This window comes from Dasypus novemcinctus, chromosome 1 (genome assembly GCF_030445035.2).
Source record: "Dasypus novemcinctus isolate mDasNov1 chromosome 1, mDasNov1.1.hap2, whole genome shotgun sequence".
Classification (NCBI taxonomy): domain Eukaryota; kingdom Metazoa; phylum Chordata; class Mammalia; order Cingulata; family Dasypodidae; genus Dasypus; species Dasypus novemcinctus.
In genome coordinates, this window is record NC_080673.1 from 115,626,073 (window position 1) to 115,643,630 (window position 17,558).

Sequence of the window (17,558 nt, forward strand, 5' to 3'; positions counted from 1 at the left end):
GGGAGTTGTTTTTTTCGTTTGTTTTTATGAGTCCTGGGGATGGAACCTGAGACTTCATACATGGGAAGCAGGTGCTTAACCACTTGAGCTACATCCACTCTCCTGGTTGCATTTTTAAATCAGGTGGTCAGGAAAGCCTTCACTTAGGTATCACTGAGTACAACTGAATGTCATAGAGGGTCTGATCTCTGCCTTTGGGAATCAACCTGTGTGCACTTGCTGTTCCTTGTAATTGACCTTCCTTATTTAGTGATTCTTATCTTTGGAGAGCACTAAGTATCTAACAGATTGCAATTTATACAAAAGTGGTAAGCACACTTAAGTGAGATAAAATAAACTATGGCTATTGACTGTTAGATTCTTTTCCTTATTTGGCTGGCTCTGTTGACAATTGTTGGATATTACTCCTTTATTTTTCTGTTATTCTCAACTCTACTTCACACAAAATACTACTGCTTCCACTACATTGTTTCATCCTTCTGAAGAAACCAATTTAGTTGGTTATTTTCATGTTGTTGTTTTTATTATCAGGCATTGAATTTCTCTTGAGTACTGAATGATGGCATGCTGTTGACTCTAATGAAATATTACTGACTTTTTAAAACATATGTATAATTTTCATACTTAAGTTTGTTGCCATCTAAGTTTTTTAATAATATAATTTTTCTATTTGAGAAATTATAGGTTATAGAAAAATCATGTAGAAAACACTGAGTTACCATCTCCCTGCCACACCCCCCTTTTATTAACACAAGGTTTGTTACAGGTGAAGAATATTATAATTGTACTATTTTTAAAAACTTATTTTGGTTTATCTCCCACCCTTCCCCCAGATGGTTCTCTCATCTGTCTGCTCATTGTTTGCTCCCCTTTCTGCAGGAGGCCCTGGGGGCCAAGCAGGGACCTCCCACATGGGAGGTGATGCCAGATGACCTGAGCCACATCTGCTCCGCACAGGCTGTGCTGTCTGCTGGCTTTGTGGCACCTGTGTGTTTAGGCATCTGCTTGTTGCCCTTGGCTGCGGTGTCTAGCTCTCCTTGCGCCGGGTGTGGGCATCTGCCCATCCTCCCCAAGAGGAACCCAAGCCTGGGACCTCCCTTGTGTTAGGCAGGGTCTCAATTACTTGAGCCACATCCACTTCCCTATAATTGTACTATAAACTAGTTTATATTAGGGTTCACTGTGTTGTATGGTACTATATTTTGTTTTGTTTTTAAAGTTCCTATTCTAGTATCATATGTGCAACCTAAAAGTTTCCCTTTTGACCACATTCAAATATATAATTCAGTGCCGATACCTTCTACATATTAATACAGAGAGCCTATCCCAATTTGAGCCATGCTGCTAATTGCTTCCAGGGTTTTTAATGCTTTTATCTGGCATTTCAGTCAGAACATGGGTACTTCCGTGTATTGTCAATAAAAGGATAAATTTTTATTCTTTTAGAATAGACTTGATGTCATTTGGTAACAAGTCTGCCAAATAAGATCAACATGGGTTACCCATTGTTCAACAATGAAATGATGTAGTAGACTTGATTTTTGTTTGTGAGTGTGTGTGCTATTTATGCATCAGATTTTTTTTTTATATATTTGGAAATACAATTTTTTTTTTTACCTCTGTAAGTGTTTCTAAGTGTCTTGTCCAAGTCACATACATGGCAGTTCTGGGCAGCTCCGGGCAGGGCATGAAGAGAACTCCATGCTATTTTCAGTTCCCCAGGATTCTGCCTTTGTTTGTGCCTTGCTTCCTCCAGATGCAAAGCCAAGGCCCTGTGCCTCGGGGTTGTGTGACTTTAGCCCACTTGTGTTATCAGTGATCTCAGTGCCGCAGGAGGAATTCCAGCAAGGTTCCTCAGTGGCAGATAGAGAACCCTGTCTCTCTGGGAGCATCTGCCTGCAGGGTTAACCCTTACTCAGTTTGTACTAGAATGTTAGCTTAGGGCAGGAGTAAGAAAACTTTTTTTTGATGTGGTGCAGAGAACACATAGCTCTGTCTGTTCTATTGTGCAGTGCTTTATTTGTCTAGATGGATTTTTTGACCCTTTATGCAAGAAAGAATAATACAGACCCACCTTGTAAAAGCGTGGTATAATTACTTATGTAAGATTAGTCATTTTCCCAATATGTTCAATGCTGACTTTGAAAATGCTTTTAGAACTTTGAAACCTTTAGGAAACATCCTAATGATGATATTGATGGTCTGTTATTATAAAATGTCAAGTTTGAAGGCAAAGGAAATAAAGCATGTAGAGTATCCAGTTTAAAATGCTGGATATATTTTTTTAATAGTATAATTCGCTGTTTTTTATTATAGTCACAAAGTTGTACAACCAATACCACCATTTTAGAACATTTTCATAACCTCCCAAAACAGCCTATAACCATCAGCAATCACTCTCCTTTTTCTCCCAGGCCCCCAGCCCTAAGCAAACACTGATCTAATTTCTGTCTCTATAGGCTTGCCTATTCTGAACATTTCATATAAATAGAATCTACAGCATGTGGCCTTCACTGTCTGGCTTCTTTTACTTAGCTGAAGTTTTCAAGGCTCATCCATGTTATAGTGCACATCAGTACTTCATTCCTCTTTGTTACTGGAAAATACTCCATTGGCTGGGAATACCTTTGTTTACCTATATATCTGTTGATGGACCTTTGGGTTGTTTCCCTTTTCACTATTGTGAATAATGCTATTATGAACATTTCTATACAAATTTAAGGTCTGAATATTTTAAAAGTTATACTGTGAAAGGATAGGCTCTTATACATGTACACGCATACATGTTGATAGAGTCATCATCATTTAAAAAAATTTTTTTTAGTTTTTCATCATTTATTTTTGAAAGCCTGGTCCATTGATATGAAGTATAGAATATTCTGAGGGCCTTGAAAATATGCCAGGCTTAATGGATTTTTTTTTTTTTTTGATGAGGTTGGATTTTTTGTTTTAAGCCTTATTAGCAATAGATTTTAAGGGCATCTTGTAAGCAAAACATTTAAATCATATTTCTTCCAGGCTACTATCTTTACAAACTCATCTTCAAAGGTCATGATTCTGTTTGCCCACCATGGTTTTTTGCTTCATGCCAAAAGTGTCTTTGACAAGTTTCTTCCAGTCTTGCCACCACTGGGCTTTTGTAGCAAATGGTGTTGGGTTGTTCGTTGTTGTTATTTTTAACTTGGAAAGGCCCAAGATGTATGGAAGGATATTTTGTTTTCTTTCAATTATCATACCTTATACTTTTAGATTTAATTTATGGATAATTGGAATCTCCTCAAATAAATTATATCCTATTGTACCCATAACTCTTTGCTCATAGAATTGTTTTTATAGGAGATATTTGTTCCATGTTATAAACAAAAGTGATGTTTGCCCAGTCTTCTTCAGAGCCAGCAACACAGATTGGGTTGGTAAAGGTAGGTATGAGTGTCAAAGAATTAACAGTGTAGGTCTGTACTTTTGGCTGTGGCCCTGCTGGTTGAGGTTGCTGGAGAAGCAGCGACAGAGGCGATGGCTAATGAAAGCACTTAGATGCCCTCAGAGGAAGCTGGCAGAATGCTTTGGAGACAATGAAAACGTACTTTTCCACAATAACAGTGCACAGGCGTGCACTCCTCAGTCTTGGATAGGTGGGCCCCGGTTCACCCCTGCTTCCTTGTGCAGTATGCCATTGTTAGAATTTTTCAAAGTGTGTTTTTAAAACTTTATTTATTTTATTTTTCATGTTAAGAGTAAAGGTATCCTGTTTTTATATGAAACTCTTGAGCTGTAAAACAATGCATGCTTGCCGCCACAAATGTTCAGAGTCCAGGCTAAAAGCCCCTTGGCTAAGAGTTTTTTTTTAATTCCCCCAATTACGAAGCTAGGGTACTTGCATTACTATGCTACTGTGTATGGCATTCCCAGGCCCAGTAGCCTGACCTGAACCCAAAACTGGCAGTGCCTGATGAAGCTCTGGGAGGAATCTTTTCCAATAATCTGCTTTGTTTTCCTTTTTTCTGGTCAGTTTCGCATCCTACAAATGACTTTATGTTTAATTTAATTTAGAAAACAGTCTAAAAGCATACAGTATCCCCCCAGGGCTTTTGACCAAGCCATTTATCTCAATGGAGAGATCTGATTGCATAACCACATATATTATAATAACAAATGGTGTGTGTTTGTTTTTACCTCTAAATAAAAATCTTTCCTTTTTTTATTTTTGTTTTTCTTTTTGAAAAGGTAATTGTCACAACCATCCTGGGACTGGTTATAGGTACCATTTTCTTTGGGCTAAAAAATGATCCTACTGGAATTCAGAACAGGTAAGTAAATTTGGACCTTGATTTTTTAGGAGGTGCTGCTAGTTTTTTTTTTTTTTTTTTTGAAAATCCATTGATAATTTGAATTTGGGACAAGCACAGGCTATTTTTTTTTTAAAAATCTGAAATAAATAATCATAAAAATCAACTTCTCACTCAGGTGAAATACATTGTCTTCTGAATGGAATCAGGCTTATTCTACAATGAGATAATTTTTGAAGCTGTCATTGTTTATCTTCTTATCTTCTCTGTGGTCTGTGTTTGTCTCTGACTTGTTTCCAAACTATAATAGTTTGTACTGTTTGCAGAGGCTAGGCCAATTTTCTTTTTTTTTTTAACCCAAGATAGGCTATATCACAGGATCTACAGTCTGTGTGCCTTCACATTGTGTAGCAGGAAGCAATTGAAAAAAAATATTGAGAATCCTGTCCTCAAATGGAATTCCAAAGAGGAACTAGTAATCTAGCCATTAAAACTCTTTTCAGGAAAATCCAGAGAAATAAAATGTTTTATGAGAAATGGAGTATTAGTCATATGGTAGTTTGTATTTTTGGCTTGTGTTAACTACCGTTTCCCATAATAATTTAGGTTATGTAAAGTAGCCTGTGTGGGTGATTTATCAAATCCCTACTGGGCTAATGAGTGACCGTTTCTTTTCATTATAAAAAAGTAAAATACTCCAACCTCATCTCTGGGAGCAAGTTCTCAGTTTTGATCAGGAGTCATTAGTACTTTATTATTTGAAATTCCATACTGAGTGCTGTATGTTCTAGATGGCACCTGAGGGGTCCCACAGTAAGGAGACAGAGAGGATGGGGAAAGAGATGTGATGGGCTCATGCGTTCCTCTCTGTTTTCACCATCACCATTTTGCTTTCGGGTCTGTTTAACTTTATAAGTTGTGATTTGAGGAAAGAATTTTGCTGCTGGAAAATTGCTCTGAGGGCATTTTATTGACTGCAGTGCTTTTGTCGTCCTCTCTCCCTCACATTTCAGAGCTGGGGTACTCTTCTTCTTGACCACCAACCAATGTTTCAGCAGCATGTCGTCCATGGAGCTCTTCGTGGTCGAGAAAAAGCTTTTTATGTGAGTAAGTCTCTATGCTGTGGGGGGCTCCTTCAGTATCAGGGTATGTGTCAAACTGGGCACATCCAGAATTGGGCCGAGGTGGGATCCTGGGGATTGCCAGTATTAATTGAGAAAAAGCAATAGAGGCTGGAAAGAAAATCAGGAGAGTGTGGGGGTGATACCCAGGGAAAAGTGTTTCAGGAATAGGGTCTGGCAGGGCAGTGGGTGTGGCTCAACCAGTTGGGTGCCTGTGTATTACACAGGAGGTCCCAGGTTCGGGTCCTGGTGATTCCTTGAGAAGAAGAGCAGATGGCATAGCCATCACAATAAGCTAGACACCGCACCCGTAGCAACAAGTAGACACCTAAACCAGCAGATGCCACAAGTCAGCAGACGCTGCAGCCCACAGAAAGTGGGTGTGGCTCAGGCCATTGGGCACTTGCCTCCCATGTGGGAGATCCAAGGTTCAGTTCCTGGTGCCTCCTGGAGAAGGTGAACAAACTGTGAGCAGACAGATGAGATAACCAGATAACCCTGGAGAAGGGGGAGGGTAAATTTTTTTAAAAAGTAAATAAATAAATCTTTAAAAAAAAGAATAGGGTCTGGGAAGCAAATCCAAATGTTGCAGAGAAACTAAGCAATAAAGGGCCTGAAGGTTGAAAGTATATTTGTATCTTTTGTTTTTAGCAATAGGTCATTGTGGCCCTGGTGAGAATAGTTTGAGAGACTTGGTAGACTGAAAGTGGTGGGTTGAGCAGTAACTTGGAAGAGGGGAAGTTAAGCTGACAAACAATACAGGCAAAATTTAGCTCTCAGTGGAAGGAGGAGAAGAAAGAGCCAGAAGGCAGCCTGACGATAAAGAGTGGGCTGTTTTTGTGTGTTGTGTTTTCCAAAAATGGAGCAGGTTTGCCATGATAACCTGCTGAGGAAAGGAATCATCAGATTGAAGACAGTGGATGAAGAGTTTGGAATCACAGGAGAAAGATGTCTGAAAGAGAAGGAAGCTTGAGCTCCAGGGTGGGGAAAAATTCAATTTGATAGCTGACAGGGATGTGTATTTAGAAAGTATGATCATTGAAGGAAGAAGTATCTTTTTCTTTTGTTAACATTATAATGGAAGAAATAAAAAGAGTCTGGTGAGCTGAAGCCACAGTGTGGAGCTTGGACAATAGCAAAACCACCTTCTAGCTCCTCCTAATAAGAAGTGGGAAGAAGAGTAGACTCCACTACCACTGAATCAGTAGTGGTCTTCGAAGAACCAGGTTGGAAAAGGGAAAAGAAGCATTCTCCGAAGAGACAGAGGATGTGGAGAATCTGTGTAACTGGAGTGGGTGCTTCTGGGGTCACAGTGCCTGGCAGTCCATTAGAAGTGAGATCTGTAATGGCAAGAGAGGCCGTTGCACATGGGGCTTCATGGGGATGGTGTCCAAGGGCAGACCCAGCCCGAACATGGTGGGCGATGAGGGGACGGCTGGCAGGGATGAAGGGCAGACTGGGCTTAGCCTTGAGGATGTGGGTAGCCGGTGCTCAAAGACTGCTGGAGGCAGCAGAAGAACATACAGTGAGCAATCTAATCTTCTGGTGCGTGCTTTAACACTTGAAAAATTACTTCCTTGCCTTTTCAAACTGCTGGAGGATTTATGATACATGTTTCATTCTTTAGACATGAATACATCAGTGGATACTACAGAGTATCGTCTTATTTCTTTGGAAAACTGATATGCGATTTACTATCCATGAGGATGTTACCAAGTATTATATTCACTTGTATAATATACTTCATGTTAGGTAAGTAACAAGACAAAAAGGATGTGTCTTTAGTCTTGGATATTAGATGAAGTCAGTTTATTTTTGCAATCATGTCTCTGTTTCTCTCAAAATTAAAGACCAAGTCATGAGATGGAAGCATCTACCTATTATGCACTCTCTTAGTATCTGTTCACTGTGGACATTCATGTCAAGACTTTTCTTGACCTAACTTCAAAAAACTGGCTATGGAACTGTATTTGACTGAAAGATGCTATGTGTCATGAACTAACACGGAAGAATTTGGGGGGGGATGTGGGTGGGGGAGGAAGGATTTCATAAAGGTCCTTGAGATTATGCTGGAGGACCTAGCATAGTTATTTCCTATCCCTGTCTATTTATGTATGTATCCTGTAAGGAGAGAAAGATGGGGACTTATTGGTTTAAAAGGAATATTGACTTGTTTGATAGATGTGGACAAAGTCATTTGGGCATTGCACTCAGGCTTCACCTCAGGTTCATTGCATAAAAATTTCCATCTATTTACCTAAAATATGTATTTATCAGAAATAAAAACTTTTGAAAGCGCCTTCCAGGATTTAGTCTAAGCTCTTAACAAATGAGAGGTGTGCCATAAAGAATTAGGCATAGAATCTAGATTCCTCTTCTGCTGATTGGTGTTCTCGTACTTCCAAAATCAGATTGCGGGACCCATAGTTTCAGTCGAGGACAGTTTATAAAGTAGTTTTATGAAGCATAATTTAACTCAGTACTCAATCCCACAGTCCCCTGTAATTTGTCTAGAGAGACCTGGGTTAAAAGCCCAGTTAAAACCACTGCAGGGTCCCATGATCCTGATCTTCCCAGCCTCTTTGCTAGAGCACTTAGAGCAAACGATGAGTAGTGTGCTGCTGGCTGCTTAGAATGAATATGCTATTGGGAAGTTTTCTGTGAGGAGAGATGATCACATTTTGCCTGTACCTCTTTATCACAGGCACTCAGAAATTGTTAAAGGGCATATGTGTACATGGAAAAGTGCTTCTGAAATACGTACAAAAAAGAAAACTGTAGTTGATCATCGATAGTGGAAGATTTTATTTTCTTTCTGATATTGCTTTTTAAAAATATTATCATGATGTTTATACAATAACAATCCCAAATACTCGGTGACCTAGTTGGATTAACCTCGTCTTTCCCTCTTACTAAGGACTGAAGCCGACAGTGGAGGCCTTCTTCATCATGATGTTTTCCCTTATGATGGTGGCTTATACAGCCAGTTCCATGGGGCTGGCCATAGCAGTAGGTCAGAGTGTGGTATCCATAGCAACACTTCTCACGACTATCTCTTTCGTGTTCATGATGGTGAGTAGGAACTGGAGAAGTAATTTTTTCCCCTTCTTCCCTCCCCCAAATTCATCTGCCATGTAAACCTGTTTTGAGGATTCTGTCCATTGAACTTGCTTGCTTTAAGGCCAGCTATTGAAATATGCCAGAGAATGTACCAGCTTTCCTCCTTGCCTTTTTTCTACCTTTTTGCTAGTATTTTAATATAGTTACAATATTGTTACTAATTAGCTTTTAAAAGATGCTGTGTTCCAGTGGCTCAAGTGATTGAGCTCCTGCCTATGACTTGGGAGGTCCTGGGTTTGGTTACTGGGGCATCCTGGAGATGTGGCTCAAGTGATTGAGCTCCTGCCTATGACTTGGGAGGTCCTGGGTTTGGTTACCGGGGCATCCTGGAGAAGGTGAGCTGGTGCAGCGGGCAGGTGTGGTTAGGTGATGCAACAAGATGATGCAACAAACAGACACAAGGAGGAAAGACAATGAGAGTCACAACAAACCAGAGAGCTGAGGTGGCTCAAGTGACTGAGCGCCTCTCTTCCTCATGGGAGGTCCTAGGTTCAGTTCCCGGTACCTCCTAAAGAGAAGACGAAAAGATAGCAAGTGCAAACAACTGGGGGTGGGGGGTGGGAAGGGAAGGGTGTAATAAATATATAAAATAAATCTTTAAGAAAAAAAAGGTGCTTCTAGGTGACACGTAGTGAAACCTTGATATACTGGAACTTTAAAAACCAGAAAAATTTAGATTGGCAGATTCCCTTATATAAATGACAGGTTAATTGCCTGACTTTCATGCTGATGATTGAGAATTGATGGCTTGTTTACCAGCAGCAGACATAGTTTGGTTGGATCTGCTGCTCTATAAGGAAATCTAAGGTCCATAAAAAATACAACAGTATGTGGCATGGGTGGTACCGCCTCCTGTGTTTTGAGAAAGGAGTGTTGTGAAAATACTGAAGAATTCCATAGTCCACACAATACTAGGACATCGCCTTTTGGGTCCATGATATTCTCCTCTATCAATATATTTTGTTAATTTTTTTTCTTTATTTTTCTTTTAATGTTTACCTTGTCCCAATCCTACATGTTTAAATTTTGCACTCATATAGATGAATCACAGGTGAAGGGAACCTGTTACCATACATTCCAACTATTATATCAAGAAAACAGAAATGCTTTTCCTATTTACTTAATCTACATGCCATTTCTGTTGGAGTAGTGGTTGGAGTAGATGTTTTTGAAAAATACATAATTAGCAAAAATCTCTTGCTAAAGTTTAATTCATGCCCTCTGAGTTTTAAAACTATCAATTTAAACATTATTGAGAAAGTGGTAAAAATTTATTTACTGTTTCTGTAAATGTCATCCAATAAATAAAATGTGCCTTAATACATAAAAAATGTTTTATATATATGTTTTGATTTGTTATTATTTAAAAGTTTGTAAGTAGAAGTTTAAAAACTAGTCATAAAACAGAGGTGCTATAGTTATATTCTAAGCACTTGGTAAGGCCAAATCTAAATATTTGTAGTCACACCCTCAGCACTGTCATTGTGATCCATATTCCAGTATGCCTAGTTTCATTTAGAAGTTTTATGAAACCTCTTAGCCTTATCTTGTTGGTCTCCGGCTGGAGCGATCTTTCTCGGGTCTCCATTGCAATACTGCTTTTTGGACCTTTAAATGCAGCTGTTGACCATGTTGTGTGCTGAACCTCCCTACTTTATGGACCTTAGGTTGCTCTGTACTGGTTCTGGGCCTACCTTCTGAATCCCAAATTATTCCTAAAGTCATGCGGATATGGAATGCAGTCCACGTAAATAAATGTTACTGCCACGTAGGAAAAGAGAGAGGCATGAGATGCTTGGGAAGCGTTGGGGACATGTTCTTAGATTGCCGTGTTTATTGGTGGGAGGGTAGCGTGGTTGCTCCATTAGCATAGTCAGCACTTCCATTGTGTGCAGTTTCAGAGAAAGTTGAGAACATAGCCTTGACAAGGAAGGCTCTTCCAGTTTAACGGACTATACAAATATATGGTATATCCATTGTAGGTGACTGTTTTCATTCCTTTAAAACTATAAATAGCCTCAACTGTGGAAAGATGTGCATACAAAAAGGAGAATATGATAAGTGTTTGGAATAAGTGGAAAGCAATTCAAGGAAGAGTTAGCCTTAGCAGAAATGTTTACGTGTTAGTAGAGGACTTGAAGAGGACCTTCTTTAGAGTACTGACTGCTATGCCAGCGCTTCCTTAAGTCCCTGGATCAGTTCTGATTCTGCTCATTTGCTTTTCTTAGGTGTTTTCAGGACTGTTGGTAAATCTCAGAACCGTTCCCTCTTGGCTCTCATGGCTTCAGTACTTGAGCATTCCTCGATATGGCTATTCGGTAAGTGATTCCATTCCTCTTTTCGTCACTGGAGCAACCAAAATAAAACCTAAACATCTCAATTCCCTGGCCACGAACTGTGAAAGGCTCCCATCCAGGAATTTCCTTTGAGAAGGTAGGAATGAGGATTTCCTACTTGTCATGGTTAGCACAATGCCGAGGATCACCTTTGTAGTCACCTGGAATATAAACCCTCCTAGTTGTTGTTTGAAGGAGGTGAAGGGTGGGGAGATAACTAGTAGCAAAGGAGAAAGACTGGCTAATTGCCGAAAGAGAGATTTTTGCATTTCAGTTCAATAAGGTAATGCAGGAGAGGATGGGGGACTAGAATATGTGATTTTATTCTGAAAGGGAATTTGGAAGAAAAGCAACCTGACCATGTAATACTCATAGCCACTATTGGCTTTAGGAAGCTAATCAATGCCGAAGAAAATGATTCTGTATTCTATTATTATATATTATATTTAATATACTGTAAGTATATAAACAGTATATAACTGAGTTTCTCACTTCCAAGAATTACAACTGGTTTTGATGAAAACCGAGAAAAACAGTACAAAAGATTATTATCATAAGTTACCAATACTCACTGGGCACCACTATTGTTTTAATTATAGTGTTTATGGAGTTACCAAGTTTGGAAAGAGCTGGGGGGTAATATAGCCAGGGTCTTCCTCTTGGCCAAACGCTTTGTGAAACATAGTATATTTTTAGAAATCGCTGTAGAGATTAAACTAAAAGGTTATGATTGTGATAATTGTCTGGAAATTTAAAACAATATTCCACCCCACCCCTACCCCATCTTGTTACAGGCTTTGCAATATAATGAATTTTTGGGACTGAACTTCTGCCCAGGTTTCAATGCAACATCAAACAATACTTGTGACTTTGCAATGTAAGTTTGCACTAACTGTCATATTGATTTGCTTACTGTTGTAGTGTGATGTGGAAAGGACATGGTGCTTCGAGTTGATCTGAGTCTTTCCAGTGGCATTGGACTTCTCCGAGCCTAAGCTTTCTTATCCATAACAGGAGTTGCTTTACATTAATGCGTATGAAAGGGCTGTATGAAAACTAGATATTTTACCAAAATCAAAATTGCATTTAGGTTGGTGTTGGAAACTGAGGCACAGTGGCCTCACGAGGAGAGACAGAGGCGTGCTGTCTCCATGGCTATGCTTGCAACCTAAGGAATGTAGTAATTAAGAGTTCCTGGCAAACGGGATGAAACTGTTTAAGGCTGAAAGAAATGATGAGCGCATACCTTTTGTAGTAAATAGAATACTTAGACTTTCTACAATGAGATAAGATTTTTTTGAGTTCCTTAGACATGTTGCTGCTTGTTGTCACGTAGACTGGGGTATATAGAGATTCGCTTGTAAACAATAAAGTTGTCTGATGAGTCTCTACTCGCAGACTCCTGATCCCAGCTCTCTCTCTCCTTTTTCTCTTTCTTTCATTCTTGATACCCTTAGCTTCCAAATCTCCTACAGATTGGAAAAATGTTTCTTACATGTTGCTTTTTGTTTTCATTTTGAGCCTTTAAAAAAATCCTTTTCCTGTTTGAGTGTGGGGTTGAGTTTTTATTTGTCGGAACATTGGGGTTTGAAATAAGAGCCGTTTGCCATTGTAGCAAGGGCTTACGTGAGTCCCACCCCTGAGCAGCTGTAAAAGCTAGAAGGGTAGCAATAGTATAAAGGGAGTGAACACTTTTCTGCCAAGATCTTGGCACTTGCCTCAGCCTCATGTGCATTTGGAAGACATCCTGAAATCAAATTCTGCACAGCTTTTTTGTTTTTTAAATTGACTTTCAATATTTCAGTAAACAGGAGGAAAATATTTTTTTATGCATAATGTCTCCATACCTGCTTCCTCTTTTTTGGATGTGTGTTTGTGACACATAGTCACTGCCAACCAACTGGTTAGAATGAAGGGGACAGGAATAGTGGGAAAAGCAGTGGAGACACTAGGCTCGGTGGTAATTAGGCTTCATCCTCCTAACATGAAGAAGCCACTCTTTCAGTGAAAAGAGGCTGTGGCTGTTTTTAGAATAATTATATTTCAAGAGTCCCACAGAAATGGTACCGGGCAATAATCATGGCTGTTCCTGTTTATTTTTAGTGCCAGATTTTTTTTTTTTTTTAAGATTTATTTTATTTCTCTCCCCTTCCTCCCTGTTGTCTGCTCTCTCCGTCCATTCGCTGTGTGTTCTTCTGTGTCCACTTGCATTATCAGGCAGCACAGGGAAACTGCGTCTCTTTTTTGTTGTGTCACCTTGCTGCATCAGCGCTCCGTGTGTGCAGCTCCACTCCTGGGCAGGCTGCGCTTTTTTCACGCAGGGCGGCTCTCCTTGCGGGGCGCCTTCCTTGTGTGTGGGGCACCCCTACGCAGGGGCGCCCCTGCATGGCACGGCACCCCTTGCTCATGGCAGCACTGTGTGGGGGCCATGGGGATCGAACCCTGGACCCTCCATATGGTAGGCGGATACTCTATCAGTTGAGCCACATCCGCTTCCCCCAGATATTTTTTTAACCTTTGTCAGGTCAACTTCATCCCTGCTCTACTTCAGCTGTCACTTAAGACAAACTTTTAATTGCACTGCCCTTAATGGCTTGTAGCTGAGTGTCTGTGATGCTCTTTGCTGTCAGAAGTTGAGAGAGGGGCAAATCTGGTAGGAGACACTAGCTCACTTCTCTTTCTAGTCTTAGAGTTCTTTTGTATGGCTTTTTCTGGGCCATGCCTTCTATAAAGAACTTTGATTATCTCAGCAAGGGCCATAGATGCCATCTGTTAAAGCTGAGGTTTTCTCCTTTGGGAGTATCTGGGAAATTAGGTGATAAGTATTTCTTCCCTTTAAATAGAGCAGCTTTATAGGTGTGGAAACAAATGAATCTGGGGAGAGCAGAAACTTGATTTAAAGTGTGGCTTTGTAAACTTGGACAAGTTCCTTAAACCTTAGCTCCTTCATCTTTTAAATGTATATAATCATATCTGTTCCCATGGGACTGTTTTAGAGATTAACTGTTACATGCAAGTTACTCAGCCTAGTAGCTAGCAAAGTTGTATTCAATGACTGTTAGTGCTTATCTATGAAGGGATAATTATGAAGACTTGGTTAACCTATAGGCGTCTTTAAGGACCATTAAATATCATGAGTAAAATTTGACAGATGCCCTAAGAAAACTCATATTTCTTTTTTCTGTTGAATTTCAGATGTACGGGCGAAGAATTTTTGATAAACCAGGGCATCGAACTGTCAACTTGGGGTCTGTGGAGGAATCATGTGGCCTTAGCATGCATGATTGTTATTTTCCTCACAATTGCCTACCTAAAATTGTTATTTCTTAAAAAATATTCATAAATCTCCCTTTAATTTACTATGATGTATCTACCTTAATGAGCACCTTGATTTCAAGTATTTGTTGAAGTTTTCATTGTTATCCTTTGTTCGGTTGCCTTCATACTGTTGTTGAACAACAAATTATTTTCAACAGAAGCATTCATAGAAATCACAGTGAACTGGATTATGCATGAAAGACACCAAATATGCATTGCATATTTGTTCATCTGGTCAGACGAAAATCAGGAGAACAAATCTCGTGTAATTTATTGACTTAGAAAAGGACATCTGAATTCTAGAAACTCTTGACAAGTCACTTTTATCTCTGGCATCGGTTTCTTTCCTCTTCTTTAAAATGAAGAGGTGGGTGTAGCTCTCTAGCTTTCCTATTATATGAATCTATGATCTGCCATCATTAGGAAATAATAAATGTGTTAATACTCTATTGGAAGTGTGAAATCTAAAATATATTGGGGAAAAAGTGTTATTAATAGGGTAAAGAACCATTATTATGACAGAAAAAAATCTTTGATGACCTTATTAAGGTAACAGAACTTGCTGATACTTGTCTAGTGGAATTGTAATCTTGGAACCCTTGGCTGAGGGTTTTGGATTGTAGACAGAGTACAGGGCAGGAGTCTGGTGATGGTTCTTATGCTATTTCTGAGACTTTCTAGCTCTGGAAAGTCACTTTCTGACAGAGGAAGATGAGCTCAGGACTGATTTATGCGTGGGTTGAGCAACATATTGATGTGAGCCAAGAGTAGACTGCTACCATATTATGGATCCCTATTATAGCCACTAAAGCAGGATGGTAAGGAGATGTTCCTGCTGTAGGCAGAGCTTTGGGTAGCACCCATAGTGGCCCCCTTTTATGGGGGGAGAAGTGGCCTGAGTTAACATGGACTGCTGGGCAGTGGTGAATGGTCTGGCCAGTTGATTCAGTGGTTCAAAAGAGCAGGACTGTGAGATCAGAGAGAAGGAGAACTGGGGAAAAGTGACTATGAAAGTCTCTAAAGCACAGCTCTTAGTGCTACATCAGTGCCCACCAGAGATGTGTAGAGCTTGTTGCTGTGCTGAATAGCTAGCTGGCTGTATGAAATAACTTGTTTGGGGATGCTGGCCAGGTTTTGTTCTCAGCCACCCAGCTCAGTGGGCCCTAGAACAGACTAGTCAAGGTAGCAGGGATGGAGGCTATTCATGGGTCTAATGGCTTGTGCTTTCTCACCAAGGCCCATCAGCAGCAGAGGCTGAGGCTGAGCTCTTGATATGGTGCTTCGCTTCAGGGAGATCAGCCAGCCACTTGGCAAGTGAATAGCACGGAACTCCTTCTACTCTGGCAATTTGTCCTTGCCAGAACTGACACTTACTGGATTTGGTGTTGCTTTTGCTGTGCCACTCTGAGGGCTCATGCAATGGCTGATTTACAGATATGGCTTTATAAATACCATTGTCTTGGAAGCAGGTACTACAGTGAACGTAACAATCACGAGATCCACCAGTCTTAACCAGATATCATCGCTAGAAGCAGCAAGCTTGACAGAATTGTTGAATGACCTATTAAATGCTCTTCAAGGTGCCAGTTCATGGATGACACGCAGGGCAGGAGCCAGAGCACTGCCCTCCAGTATGCATTCTATGAGTTGAAGCAAATCATAGACAATGGCTTAGGGCCCGAATCCAACCCAATGCCTATTTTTTATAAATAAAATTTTGTTGGCACACAGTGTCTCCCATTTGTTTATGTATTGTCTCTGACTGCTTTTGTGCAGTAGTGGCAAAGTTGTTGCGACAGAGATTGTTATGGTCCACAAAGTCTGAAATCTTGACTCTCCAGCCCTTTGTGGAAAATTTGCAGACCTTTACATTAATCCAATGGTGCTGGCTCCCGGAGCTAGAACACACAGGTTCAGGCTACAGATGATATTGACTCTTAACACCATTGGCTCACTTAGGAAATGTGTGCCTCCGGTCCTGGCAGCTTTGGGTCCTGGGTCCCTGTGGAGGTGAGGAGCTTCCACCTGGGAATACAGGAAGAGTTTCGCTGAATCTGAAGTCATGACTGCCGTTAGTTACTAGTAGGACAGCAGGCTCGGGAAGGAGTGATATTGGTAGGGTTGGCCCTCCCTGATAATCATGAGAAGCCAGGGTTACTGCTGTGTAATGGAGCAGAGAAGTCATGGGAGTAACTGGATGTCTCCATATGCCGTGATTTCTCTCCGTAGGATTCCCAGAGGTGGAACTGAGTCCCTGTTGCCTACAGAGGAAACTTCCATATCACCTGATACTGCCTTTTCCTTCCTTGCTGTCTCTCTTACTCCTGTTTCCTAATATCACCTCCTAAATAAATTACCTGAACTCAGGTCCTTGTTTTGACTCTCCTTTCAGGGGAAGCACACTAAATCACCTTCCCATTAAGATCAGAAGCAAGGATGTCCACTGTCACTACTACTCTCCAACACAGTATTGTCCTTATTAATAGATGAGGTGCGCTTTCTCCATAGAAAGCCCAGAGAACCAAAATGTAATCTATTAAGTTGGCCTGAATGTAACATCAATTTACAAAACATTAGTAGCTTTCCTTTGTGTCAGCAATAAACAAAGACAAAATATAATGGAAGACAGTCTGTTCATAGTAACAAATCATGATTTATAGTAGTGATAAAACAGTAGTTATAAAACCACTTGTAATAAAGAATGTATGAGGCGGTGGACTTGGCCCAGTGGTTAGGGCATCCGTCTACCACATGGGAGGTCTGCGGTTCAAATCCCCGGCCTCCTTACCCAGTGTGGAGCTGGCCCACGCACAGTGCTGATGTGCACAAGGAGTGCCCTGCCATGAAGGGGTGTCCCTGCGTAGGGGAGCCCCACGCGCAAGAAGTGCGCCATGTAAGGAGAGCCGCCCAGCGGGAAAGAAAGTGCAGCCTGCCCAGGAATGGTGCCGCACACACGGAGAGCTGACACAACAAAAAAAACCACAGCTTTCCATGCTGCTGACAACAGCAGAAGCGGACAAGAGAAGACGCAGCAAAATAGACACAGAACAGACAACCGGTGGGGAAGGGAAGAGAAAACAAAAAAAAAGAATGTATGAGATCCTTAAGACATTTTAAGAAAATCTATTAAGGGACATCAAGGAAGATCTGAATAAATGGAGGGTTGTTTCTGATAAAGATGTCAGTTTTACCCAAAGTAATCAATAAATTTGATGCAATCCCAACTAAATTTCACAGGGCATTTTTTCCTTTTTCTTTTAAAAGGAAAGGAACCCCTCAAACTTATATCATTTATTTGGGAAAACAAAGCTTCACAAAAACAGCTTAGTCAGTTTCACAAATAAAGATCAAAGAGGAGAGGCATTACTCTACCTTCT

At 40.4% G+C, this 17,558-nt stretch overlaps 1 protein-coding gene across 4 annotated transcripts in view; it reads left to right on the forward strand.

The window, feature by feature from the left end:
- Nucleotides 1-15,909, forward strand: part of ABCG2 (ATP binding cassette subfamily G member 2 (JR blood group)) — a 134,489-nt gene extending 118,580 nt beyond the window's left edge. For all 4 annotated transcript variants that reach the window (XM_058295671.2, XM_058295678.1, XM_071215591.1 and 1 more), the window contains 7 exons: nucleotides 4,225-4,307; nucleotides 5,300-5,389; nucleotides 7,035-7,159; nucleotides 8,325-8,479; nucleotides 10,756-10,845; nucleotides 11,658-11,740; nucleotides 14,059-15,909. In XM_058295671.2, coding sequence (XP_058151654.1) covers nucleotides 4,225-4,307; nucleotides 5,300-5,389; nucleotides 7,035-7,159; nucleotides 8,325-8,479; nucleotides 10,756-10,845; nucleotides 11,658-11,740; nucleotides 14,059-14,206 — 774 coding nt within the window. In that variant the 3' untranslated portion in view covers nucleotides 14,207-15,909. The remainder of the gene's footprint in view (nucleotides 1-4,224; nucleotides 4,308-5,299; nucleotides 5,390-7,034; nucleotides 7,160-8,324; nucleotides 8,480-10,755; nucleotides 10,846-11,657; nucleotides 11,741-14,058) is intronic.
- The last annotated feature ends 1,649 nt before the right edge of the window (nucleotides 15,910-17,558 follow it).